At 46.4% G+C, this 12,496-nt stretch overlaps 1 protein-coding gene across 3 annotated transcripts in view; it reads left to right on the top strand.

Annotated features, from left to right (window-relative positions):
* LOC142571305 (retinol dehydrogenase 12-like) overlaps positions 1-12,496 on the top strand; it is a 170,381-nt gene that overhangs the window by 54,939 nt on the left and 102,946 nt on the right. For all 3 annotated transcript variants that reach the window (XM_075679558.1, XM_075679557.1, XM_075679559.1), the window contains exons 2-3: positions 161-360; positions 892-1,128. In XM_075679558.1, the coding sequence (XP_075535673.1) occupies positions 165-360; positions 892-1,128 (433 nt within the window). In that variant the 5' untranslated portion in view covers positions 161-164. The remainder of the gene's footprint in view (positions 1-160; positions 361-891; positions 1,129-12,496) is intronic.

The raw sequence follows: 12,496 nt of genomic DNA, 5'->3' as shown, positions 1-12,496 counted from the left end.
GCAAGTGCCAGTTCCTTGCTGTGGGCCCGCGCGAAATTCACAAATTCGGTGAACGTTGATGCGCACATGCTTTGCGTGTATAGCAATGCTGGGTTTCCCCCACTACTTGCCATGCGAGCGATACAGGGGTCATCGCAACGGCGGCCTCTCTGATACGCAGGCTCATGGCTGGTCCAGTGGAAGATGTTGCGGCAACCGAGAAGGACGCGTTGCTGCCGCTGTGGACTGTACTGGGCATCGTGACTGGGGCGCTGCTGATCTCACTGCTTGTCAAGTTATACACGGTGCTGACCGTCGGCAAATGTTCCTCCGACGTCGACATGGCAGGAAAGACAGTCATCATAACTGGAGCCAACACAGGTCCGCATGCACAGGGAAATTGATACTTGTGGTCAAGGAATTTCCACTGCCTTTTAAAACGTACTTGCGTATTAGAGGGCGTGTGTTGGTTTGGCGAGGGAAAACCGAACTCAATAAGAATAATTAGAATGCTTTAGTTTCTCGGATAAAAAAGGCGTCACCGTTGTAGTACATGGGTGCATAGCAAATATAGTTCGAAGTTGCTTTGTATTTGCATCTGACAATATAGATCAGGGGTCGAATTCAAAAAACAAATTCACAGATTTTCGAGTAAGGCAATTCGAAGTGCACTCACAAAACGAAAATAGCGTCTTGAGAGCCAGTTCATTATCATATAGCAATAATATTCACCCTATACGTATTATCTTACCTCTCTCTCACACACATACACTTACATGCGCGCGTGTGTCCACGCCCATCTGTGCTAGGGATTCGTCGCAAATAAAGATGCCTCCTTAACACAGAACGCAAATGTCAAATGACAGCTGTCAAAAGACTCTGGGAAATTTTTCGCCAACTTTTATTGCGCAGGCATCGGCAAGGAGACCGCGCGCGAGCTTGCGCGGCGCAACGCGCGAGTCATTCTGGCTTGCCGTAACCCTGTCAAAGCCAAGGAGGCCGCGGATGACATCCACGCCTCGACGGGCCGTAGCGTGGTGCTCATGCAGCTCGACCTCTGCTCTCTGAACTCGGTGCGGCAGTTTGCCCGCCACGTGCTCGCCACGGAGCCACGTCTGGACGTCCTCATCCTCAACGCCGGCATGATGTGTGAGTTACCTACGGCTGCCTCACGCTAGCTTGGACGTGCATGTATATGTGCCCCTTCTGCGGCGTGATCAAGTCGGAGGCCACCGAGCTGGGAGAGTGAAGCGAGCACCGGAGGGGGAGAGCGCTGGAGGTGGAAAGGGGGGACCGCTCGACTCGGAAGGCGAGTAAAAAGGTGAGGAGCATGGCGCGGAGGGGGGAAGAAGAAGGCAGTGCGTCGCGTAGGAGGAGGGTAGGCGGAAACGCGCTAGGTTCACCTCCCTCTGCAGTTGCTACTGGTTCTAATGGCTGTACCGGGTTCGTCTGTCGATCGAGAGGCCGAGCGCCGAGCGAGAAGGATGGAGAAACAACGCAAGCGCCGGCAAGCCGAGCGCGAGTCGACAGCTCGCAAGCCTGCTTGAATATGTGTACTCAAACGGGCTCCTAGATCACCACTAGACTTCGCCATCCCATGGGCTTCGCGTGCGTCTAATTGTCGTACAAAAATCCCTCACGTGACCTGATCCGAGGTGGCTAGGGACAGGATCGTTTAGGGATTTTTGAGAAGGCATGATGGTGGCGCCGAGTCACGCCGTGGCGGGTTCGTTCTCGGCGTGATCATTCTCCGGCTCGCGCGTACCCCTCGTTGTTCAACGTTGCTTATGTGATTGTGCTTGCGTTTCTTGTGTGTTGGTTGTAGGTTCTATGTGTCACTTGGCGGAAAGCTGCGAGTAGTGGTGGTGCGGCTTTCGCCTCGGTGAGCTCTGGCAGTACAGAATCTGCGTTGTTTGACCCGTGCTTCCTTTACAATTGACATGTCAGACTGGCCGAGCGTCTCGGCAGCGAAGTTGTGCGAACCGCGATGTGGCGTCGCCGTGTCCGACTTTGCTTACTGGACATCGAGGGATGTGCTGCTCGCTACAAGTCATGTAAATGCGACTGCGTCGACCGCCCACTATTCAGCGCTGAATGTGTGTTAGGTGTGCTGTGCTTGAAAGGAGTGGCGCAGCCGTGCAGCGGGGGGTGGTGGAGGAGGAGAGTGGCTAGGGTCTCCATTTGCACGTTCACAGATATGTGCTCCCGTTTTGGTCTCATTAGCGGCTGTCGCGGGATGGTGGTGTGCCCCTTGCCTAGTATGAAGTTTACGATGCTAACACACAGCATGTTCAGGTTTTTCCTTGCTATATATCATTTGCATGACAACCGAGTTGAAAACAAAGAATATGTCTGTGTTGTTTGCGTTTGTGTGTTGTAAATTACTTCGTATTGTGGAAGTTCTGGCAGTCTTATTACGCAATGAATACGAACATAAACATATAAACATATTTCTGTGTGTCTGAAATATTGAATTACCCATAATACCCTTTAAGACTGATGTGGGCTACACAGCCTGTGTGAATCAGCTACCTTTTGTTGCGACGCTCTTCCGTGTGGTAGACTGATGCATGGTGCGCGTTTATTTCTGTACTGTTGTAATGACCATTTCTTTATTCACTCAATACAAATGTACTGCTTCTTCGCCGCAGTACATTTTAGTTACGCGGTGAAGGATACTAAAAGTGGGAGGGGGCCGCTATCACCTGGCATAGTACAGTCAAACCTCGACATATCGAACAGGGATATATCGAATTATTGCGTATATCGAACACTTTTATGTCCACTCAGGCGACTTGACAGGCGGCGGTTGCGCGAGTGTATAATTAAAGAACTCTTTTTATGTCCAGTGACAGTGGCCCCTTTCCACTTTTAGTATGCTTCACGGCAGTACATTGCTTAGGCTTCACCGCAGAACATAGTTGTTTTGCGAAAAAGGTAATCTTAAAAAGCTCAATTGTGCAACGTTTCCTTCGTAGCTTGCTACACCGCAGTACAGGGGTGGAAATAAGCATCGTGCAGTAAAGCATACTAGGAGTGGGAAGGGCACATAGGTTTATTCATTATTTTCAATTCCGATATAATTTGCAAGTGCATCTGTGCTCTTGGTAAGCTTCATTGACAATTCTTTGTACATTACAAATTCATATTGCAGGGAAGCTTACTAAGGCACATTCGCCATCTTGTAACGCTATGTTCACCTTCAGTGCAGGAGCACAATGCAGATTCATGCCTATGCTTCTGGCTGGACTGCACCTGCTCTTTGAGAATTGATTCGTTGTTCATAAGTGCACTGGTACATTACTCTAAACTGGAGGGCTGAAGTTGATACAGAAGCACAATTTTTATTAAGGGGTCAAGATGTTGCCGAGATGGTTGCAGCACAGCGTATTTTTCTTCCAGGCAAGTTTTCTACTAGAAGCTTTCATTGCAGTGTTTTGAGCCTCTTTGAGCCAGTTCATAGTGTATATAAAAATCGGACACCGATTGGGAACATCACCGATGCTCTCTGCAGTAAGCTGTGCACAGAATAAGTTCATGCCTATCTATAGGAAAAAATGTAGCATGACCAGACAAAACAAAAGGGGGTGGGCTGCAGTAATACTAAGTGTTAAATGGTGCCTTATCCTTTCCCTTGAGTTTTCTGTTTTGTGCTTTTTATTATGGATCCTCCACAGTAACCACACGAATGTCGAACTTGAGCTTGTTGGTTTCAGATCTCATAGTTGTTACTCACAGAACAGTGTGATACACGAACAAGGGCTTGGAGGCATCCAGTCACTTTCCTTGTCTCATGGTGTTGTTTCATGTGCGCCGTGAGCCTCCAGACCAACTAGGAAGGGAGGTTTGTTGCAGTCACTTCTCAACTGTATTGCCACCAAACCAACAGTGCTCTCAATGACAACTTTCGGACAGTAGAATGCTTGCACCGAGCAAATTCTAAGAAGAAAGCATTCAGGATGTGCAAAGTGGGCCTTTCGAAGATGGCATCATTGATGTAGCGGCTTTGCCTGTCTGCCTTTTTGTGGATACACAAAGATGATTTCCTCTTTGAGAGGGATTGTTTCAGATGTCGTTACATGGCAACAATGCTGGGTGTATAGTAGCAGAGAAGCTTGTCTTTGCCCACTGTCAATAATATGTTCCTTTTCCAGTGCCCCTGTGGAATCGCCTACTTTTTGGACACAAAGTGCTCTCCATGCATGCATGCATTTTTAGCTTGTGAAGATGTCTATTACCCCTTGCCTCAAGCTGGTCCTTGTTGATGTCACCTAAGAAGGCATGTCATCCAAGAGGCAAGAAACCAGATTAATGGAGCTGCCGTTTTTTTGTGCACTCCATCTTCAGTTACAGTGAGCAGTTCTTTGTCCAAACAGAAGGCATATGTAGTTGGTCATGCATAGCCTGCGCACTAAGACTTGTTGGCGTATTACAAGAGACCGGCCTGAGAACCTTAGCACAGTGTCTATATGCAAAAACCTTCGGATGTGTTGATGACTTCTTTCTCTTTATCACACTTTGCCTGATGAAGCCAGCAACTTGGTCAATTAGATGTTGAACAGGCTTGCCACTAGTTTTCCCAGCGTCTCCTTTGCCAGGGTGCTGCTCATAGATATCTGTCTTCTTGACCTTGCGCTGCACTTCAACCGTGGCCACACCTGCTGAACCTATAGTATGCGATCAAAAAAGTGCTATACATCATGTTGCTCCAAACTCGTGACATGTGCTACAAGGTCTTGAGGAACACCCTCATTAATTTCAGCCCTCATCATATTCTATGAAGCTTCGCAAGTCAAGTGCGACAATTAACATCTGCTGGTTTTCCAGTGCTATTCCTGTCCAGCTTGCTGAAAGCTAACCTGAGTGTTTCAAAAGCAAGACTGCTGCCGGGCAAGAAGTGCATAAAGCAAGGGTCGCTATAACCATGAATGTCGCACAAAATGAAGAAGGCCACTGAGTGTAAAGGCGGTTTACTTCGTATCCAACATGCTTGGTTCTCCCTTTGCAAGTGAGTAAACTCAACTTGCGCCGAAGACACGGCCTGTGACAAACTACGTGCCAGATGCTGTGTCCCCTGCAATGCTGAAGATGTGTACAAGATCCTGACACCTGCAGTGACCTCTACACTGGGCAAACAGGCTACTATACGAACGACTGCCTCTACTAATATGCTACTAACATGAAAACGGGCAGAAATTTGGATATTCATTGGGCCCGACTGCAGGTGCAAGCCACTCTTCCACCAGATGTGTGTTGTTCACAGGAACTGGAGCTATACAAATGCCGATAAAAACAATGATGTTTGAAAGTAGTAGAGTTTAACTATATTCTGCAAAAACAGTGCTACTTGCAGCACTGGTACCTTAGCTACAATTCATGGCTGCCCCACCATGCAAAGGCACTATTCTTGAATTAACTTCTATTTATATTTATGGTGGCCATATGTTGCAAGTACATATCATACACATTGTGTGCAATATGGTTAAATGAATTCAACCATGATAGCCATTCCTAATCTGAGATGCAACAAAAGAACTAATATAGGCAACAAATTGTAATTCAAGGAGACAACCAGTGCCAGGATAAGTGAGACTTCCTTTTATTGAACAAAAGTCACATGTGTCACATGTCACCAGCTGTGAGCAGCAAGCTTGGGTTACAGAGGCAAACCTTAGCGAAATGCTACACTCATACTCAAATGTAAAACGGCCTATGACACAAAAAAACGACATTATATTGTACTGAATGAAAGGGCTAGACTCCATCCAAGAACACACTATGGCGCCACATACTTGACATGGTGTAAAAAATGTTAACATGCCCTCCCCATAAGAAAAGCACTGAAAACATGCCTTAAAGGCAATGTGCAGAGTCTGAAAGCAAGAAAAACAACCCAAAAAAGGTTTCGCTGTCCATCAATAATTAAAATTGTCAAACTATCTTGTCACTTCTTAATGAACCTGCACAGCTGAAAAGGAAGGAAAGAAAGCCCAATAGCAGGGCCACAGAAAATGTCACCAAATAAATATACTTTGCTTACCAAGGATGCCTCTGGTTTAGTTGTGGTCCGACTCTGCACAGTAATTGTGTATGAGCTTTTCTTGTTTAGAATGGGTTAGCAGATAGTGGAAAAAATGGCCATGAGAGCACCAGGTGTATGCATAGTCGATGCACAAAAAACCACTGTTTTCTTACTTTTTTTTCTCTACCACTAATGCACGAATATTTAAGTGCCTTAATAGCACTGCTAAGATCCTACTGCAAAACATAAAATTGGGTAAGTTGTGGCATAAAGAAAATTGGAGTTTCACTTATACTACGAAAATGATGCAATAGATGGTGAAATATGCGCAGGAAGCTTGCTTAATTCGGTGTTTGTTGCAGTGAACACTTGCCAGTACAAGTCAGTAATCTCCTCTAACGAAGTAAAATAATTATGAGTCGTATTTATTTGTGGGAGTTGTGTCTCCCAGTGTTGAAGTGGAAAGACTAGTTTTCTTCCTCCTCTTTCACATCCAGACTTGGTCACTGGTCTCCCCCAAAAGAACCCTTTAGCTTCTTCCTGCTGAATTCATTTGGTTTTCTCAAATCTATATTTGAGCTACCCATTGCTAGGTCTCGTGCTCTGCCCCATCAACCAGCCCCATCCAGTAAATCTGAGAAGCCAAGCACTAGAACATTAATGAAGCAGATGCACCCAATCACTGTCATTACATGTAATGAGAAAATTTAACATAGGTCTGCCTACACAAGTGGGGAAAGTGATGAGTAAAAGCTTGAAGGCGTGGACGCCAGCACTATATAAAGTACGCAGACATTGAACATGTGTTAGCCAATCATGGCACCTGTTGGCTAGATCACACTCTCCAGGATCAGTATTCGCCACGACTGTACCTTCACCAGAGTGGCTGAAATGTAGAATTGTGGACCGCCAATCTGTTGATCATATGTTTGAATCCACGCATCACAATGAGAACTTTATCTGCAACATTCTAACAATAAATTTGGGAATTAGAGTGACAACACCAGTAGACATCAGAACCAGGGGAGTTGGCCCATAGCAGCTATTGGTGCAAAAAAGAAGACTGGCATAAGAAGAATTCAGATGGGCACACTACATGCCTTTGTTCTGGTAGTGGTTCATTACTTTGGTGCTACAGTTAATGATCTCAAATGAGTTCAAGGAGCAAGTATTTAGCCCAGAAACAATATTACGCCTAACAGCTGTATCTAGTTGTATCATTTTGCCTATGCCGCTTTATATTACCCTGTCCACACTTCTAGGAGAGGGCGGCAGAGGGTGGCAGAAAGTTAGGTGGGCGGATAAGATTAAGAAATTTGCAGGGACAACATGGCATCAATTAGTACATGACCGGGGTAGTTGGAGAAATATGGGAGAGGCCTTTGCCCTGCAGTGGGCGTAACCAGACTGATGATGATGGTTTCCACACTTACCTAAAGCACATGAGTGGCATCCTGAAACACAACATTGAGCTTTTGAATTTGCTTTAGAGAAAATTTATCTCTTTCCGCCTAACAGTAAATATACATACTGCATATACCTGCATTCAGTATACCTTACCACAAACTGTTAAGTCGCCTTCTTACCTCAGCGAATCACTCCTGCAACCAAGTGTGCTGGTCGGGGTTTTACCTGCATTTCCACCTGTGGAATTGGTAAACGTCTTCGGCTGCTTACTGTAACTTCATATTCAAACATTAGGTTGCATAAGAGGCTTTGGCAACACTGGCAACACTAATGCCTGGGCAGGCTTCACGAAAGACCACCAGTACCTCCTCGTTGCAGACTGTGTTCATCATCCTTCTTGGTTGGACTGTGACTAAGAACCCATATACCTTTCCTCCGAAGCGGCTGGCATTGGCGATGGTTTGATGCAGAAAGAGGCTATTGTGGTGCATGTCAACCTTAGGCCAGAAACCAATCTGGCACAGGTGGAAATCGTATGGTCTTTCCCAGATGCTGGTTCAGCCTCGCGAGGCACATTCCTTCAGTCAATGTGCACACTGTCAATGCGAGTGAGACTGATCAAAGGTTGTCTATGGTGTCAGGTTCCTTGCCTGGTTTCGGTAGTGGCATCATGAGCAAGTGTTTCCGCTCGGTGGGGAATTCCAATATTTCAAATTTCATTGATTACAAGCAATATTCTTGGTTCCTCCTTTCGGCAAGGTTCCTCCACATCTGCAAAATGACTCCATCTTTGCCACGTGCACTTTAAGTGTTGACATGCTCGAGAGCAACAATAGGTTCTGCCATCGTATATAGAGGCTTTCCATTCCTTCCTTGGCAAGTGGTCATTAAGGTGCGCACTACTCGAGTGACGGTTAGTCACTGTGAGGTAGTCGGGGAAAGCATCTGCAGCTTGTACCTCAAATTTCTCAGATGTGCACTGAAGATCGAGCAGCGTATTTTCAATAGTATTACTGTATTTGGTTCATCCTGTTATAGCCGAGAATGTGTTACAGCTTCATCATCATCATCATCATCATCATCATCATCTTCAGCCTGCTTACGCCCACTGCAGGGCAAAGGCCTCTCCCATACTTCAACAACCCCGGTCATGTACTAATTGCGGCCATGCCATGCCAGCAAACTTCTTAATCTCATCCGCCCACCTAACTTTCTGCCGCCCCCTGCTACGCTTCCCTTCCCTTGGGATCCAGTCCGTAACCCTTAATGACCATCGGTTATCTTCCCTCCTCGTTACATGTCCTGCGCATGCCCATTTCTTTTTCTTGATTTCAACTAGGATATCATTAACTCGCGTTTGTTCCCTCACACAATCTGCTCTTTTCTTATCCCTTAACGTTACACCTATCATTCTTCTTTCCATAGCTCGTTGCGTCGCCCTGAATTTGAGTAGAACCCTTTTCGTAAGCCTCCAGGTTTCTGCCGCGTAGGTGAGTACTGGTAAGACACAGCTATTATATACTTTTCTCTTGAGGGATAATGGCAACCTGCTCTTCATGATCTGAGAATGCCTGCCAAACGCACCCCAGCCCATTATTATTCTTCCGATTATTTCTGTCTCATGATCCGGATCCGCCGTCACTACCTGCCCTAAGTAGATGTATTCCCTTACGACTTCCAGTGCCTCGCTGCCTATTGTAAATTGCTGTTCTCTTCCGAGACTGTTAAGCATTACTTTAGTTTTCTGCAGATTAATTTTCCGACCCACTCTTCTGCTTTGCCTCTCCAGGTCGGTGAGCATGCATTGCCATTGGTCCCCTGAGTTACTAAGCAAGGCAATATCATCAGCGAATCGCAAGTTAGTACTGTGTTCTCCATTAACTCTTATCCCCAATTCCTCCCAATCCAGGTCTCTGAATACCTCCTGTAAACACGCTGTGAATAGCATTGGAGATATCGTATCTCCCTGCCTGACGCCTTTCTTTATTGGGATTTTGTCGCTTGCTTTATGGAGGACTACGGTGGCTGTGGAGCCGCTATAGATACTTTTCAGTATTTGTACATACGGCTCGTCTACACCCTGATTCCGTAATGCCTCTATGACTGCTGAGGTTTCGACAGAATCAAACGCTTTCTCGTAATCAATGAAAGCTATATATAAGGGTTGCTTATATTCCGCACATTTCTCTATCACCTGATTGATAGTGTGAATATGATCTATTGTTGAGTAGCTTTTACGGAATCCTGCCTGGTCCTTTGCTTGACAGAAGTCTAAGGTGTTCCTGATTCTATTTGCGATTACCTTAGTAAATAGTTTGTAGGCAACGGATAGTAAGCTGATCGGTATATAATTTTTCAAGTCTTTGGCGCCCCCTTTCTTATGGATTAGGATTATGTTAGCGTTCTTCCATGATTCCGGTACGCTTGAGGTCATGAGGCATTGTGTATACAGGGTGGCCAGTTTCTCTAGAACAATCTGTCCACCAGCCTTCAACAAATATGTTGTTACCTGATCCTCCCCAGCTGCCTTCCCCCGTTGCATAGCTCCCAGAGCTTTCTTTACTTCTTCCGGCGTTACTTGTGGGATTTCAAATTCCTCTAGACTATTCTCGCTATCATTCGTCATGGGTGCCTCTGGTACTGTATAAGTCTCTATAGAACTCCTCAGCCACTTGGACTATCTCATCCATATTAGTAATGATGTTCCCGGCTTTGTCGCTTAACTCACACATATGATTCTTGCCAATTCCTAGTTTCTTCACTGTTTTTAGGCTTCCTCGTTCCTGAGAGCATGTTCAATTCTATCCATACTATACTTCCTTATGTCAGCTGTCTTAAGCATGTTGATTAACTTCGAAAGTTCTGCCAGTTCTATTCTAGCTGTAGGGTTAGATGCTTTCATACATTGGCGTTTCTTGATCAGATCTTTCGTCTCCTGCGATAGTTTGCTGGTATCCTGCCTAACGGAGTTACCACCGGCTTCCATTGCACACTCCTTAATGATGCCCACAAGATTGTCGTTCATGGCTTCAACACTAAGGTCCTCTTCCGGAGTTAAAGCCGAATACCTGTTCTGTAGCTTGCTCTGGAATTCCTCTATTTTCCCTCTTACCGCTAACTCATTAATCGGCTTCTTATGTACCAGTTTCTTCCGTTCCTTCCTCAGATCTAGGCTAATTCGAGTTCTTACCATCCTGTGGTCGCTGCAGCGCACCTTGCCGAGCACGTCCACATCTTGTATGGCGCCAGGGTTAGCGCAGAGTATGAAGTCTATTTCATTTCTAGTCTCGCCGTTCGGGCTCCTCCAGGTCCACTTTCGGCTGTCCCGCTTGCGGAGGAAGGTATTCATTATCCTCATATTATTCTGTTCCGCAAACCCTACTAATAACTCTCCCCTGCTATTCCGAGAACCTTTGCCATATTCCCCCACTGCCTTGTCTCCAGCCTGCTTCTGGCCTACCTTGGCATTAAAATCGCCGATTAGTATAGTGTATTTAGTTTTCACTCTACCCATCGCCGATTCCACGTCTTCATAGAAGCTTTCGACTTCTTGGTCATCATGACTGGATGTAGGGGCGTAGACCTGTACAATCTTCATTTTGTACCTCTTATTAAGTTTCACAACAAGACCTGCCACCCTCTCGTTAATGCTTTAGAATTCCTGTATGTTACCAGCTATATTCTTATTAATTCAGGAATCCGACTCCTAGTTCTCTTCTCTCCGCTAAGCCCCGGTAGCACAGGACGTGCCCGCTTTTTAGCACTGTATAGGCTTCTTTCGGCCTCCTAACTTCACTGAGCCCTATTATATCCCATTTACTGCCCTCTAATTCCTCCAATAGCACTGCTAGACTCGCCTCACTAGATAACGTTCTAGCGTTAAACGTTGCCAGGTTCATATTCCAATGGCGGCCTGTCCGGAGCCAGTGATTCTTAGCACCCTCTGCTGCGTCGCAGGTCTGACCGCCGCCGTGGTCATTTGCTTCGAAGCTGCTGGGGACTGAGGGCCGGGGTTTCATTGTTGTGTTCATATAGGAGGTTGTGGCCAAGTACTGAACCAGGGTGGCCAATCCTGCTCTGGTGAGGGAGTGCGTTACCGGTTCTGGTCACCGGGATCAGGCCACACTCCAGGCCTGTTCGTGCAATTTTATCAACACGCGGATTTTTTTAATCCGGTGGAAAATTGCCGGCGCCGGGATTCGAACCACGGACCTCTTGCACGCGAGGCGGGTGTTCTACCTCTACGCCACCGCTGCTTGTACTTACTTACTTACTGTACTTACTGTACTTACTGCTTACTGATACCTATACGTGTAAATGACGTGCAGTGGTCCATCCACTGGTCCCCGGCAAGCTTCTTAGCATGACATCTTGCCTGCTCAGTCTTGTACAGGAAGTTGTTCAGGGTTTGTTGCGTGCAGCCACAATTTAATTATGCAGCTTGGCTTGCTCACCCCAAAGTTGCAGCAGGTGCTTGCCAGGGCTGGATGTTGCCCCAGTAAGCTCTAGTTCGCATATCGCTCTTTGCAGTGTGTAAAGGATGCGTGTTGCTAGCGATTCTTCATTACCTTCACATTCTGCAGACTCAAGTGCATCACGGAAATGGTCCCAGCCTGAAACCCTGATTTTGTGAATGTGGCACATTTTCACCCCTACATCAAGTATTATATGACATAATGGTCGCTGCCTCTTGGGGCAAAGTCGCACTGACGCTCTGGATGAAGGCGCCAGTTGCCCCTGCTAGGTAAGTGTACTGCCCTTCTGGTTTGAATGGAGGGTATGGCAGTTGGGATAGCTGGTGTCATTTGTTAATTCGAGGTCTGTGGTGTCTGCTTCATCAAGGTGGCATCCTCTTGGCCGTACGTCTTTGCATCCCCAATATAGGTGATGTGCATTGAGCTCACCTCGACAGAGTATTACGTGCTTGTGAAAGCGAATTTGAAGCTGTCAAAGCCAAGTGAAGTCGCCTTGGCTGCGGTGCCTGGTTTTGGGACAGAGGTAGACCAATGCCAAAACGGCTTCCTTTCACTACCTTAGCCTGCAGCACACCACCGCAACTTTCTGATGAAACATATGTTTACTCAAGCT

Source organism: Dermacentor variabilis, chromosome 2 (assembly GCF_050947875.1).
Source record: "Dermacentor variabilis isolate Ectoservices chromosome 2, ASM5094787v1, whole genome shotgun sequence".
In the NCBI taxonomy this organism is placed as follows: domain Eukaryota; kingdom Metazoa; phylum Arthropoda; class Arachnida; order Ixodida; family Ixodidae; genus Dermacentor; species Dermacentor variabilis.
The sequence above is the reverse complement of the archived record's forward strand: the minus strand, read 5'-3'. Positions and strand labels throughout refer to the sequence as shown.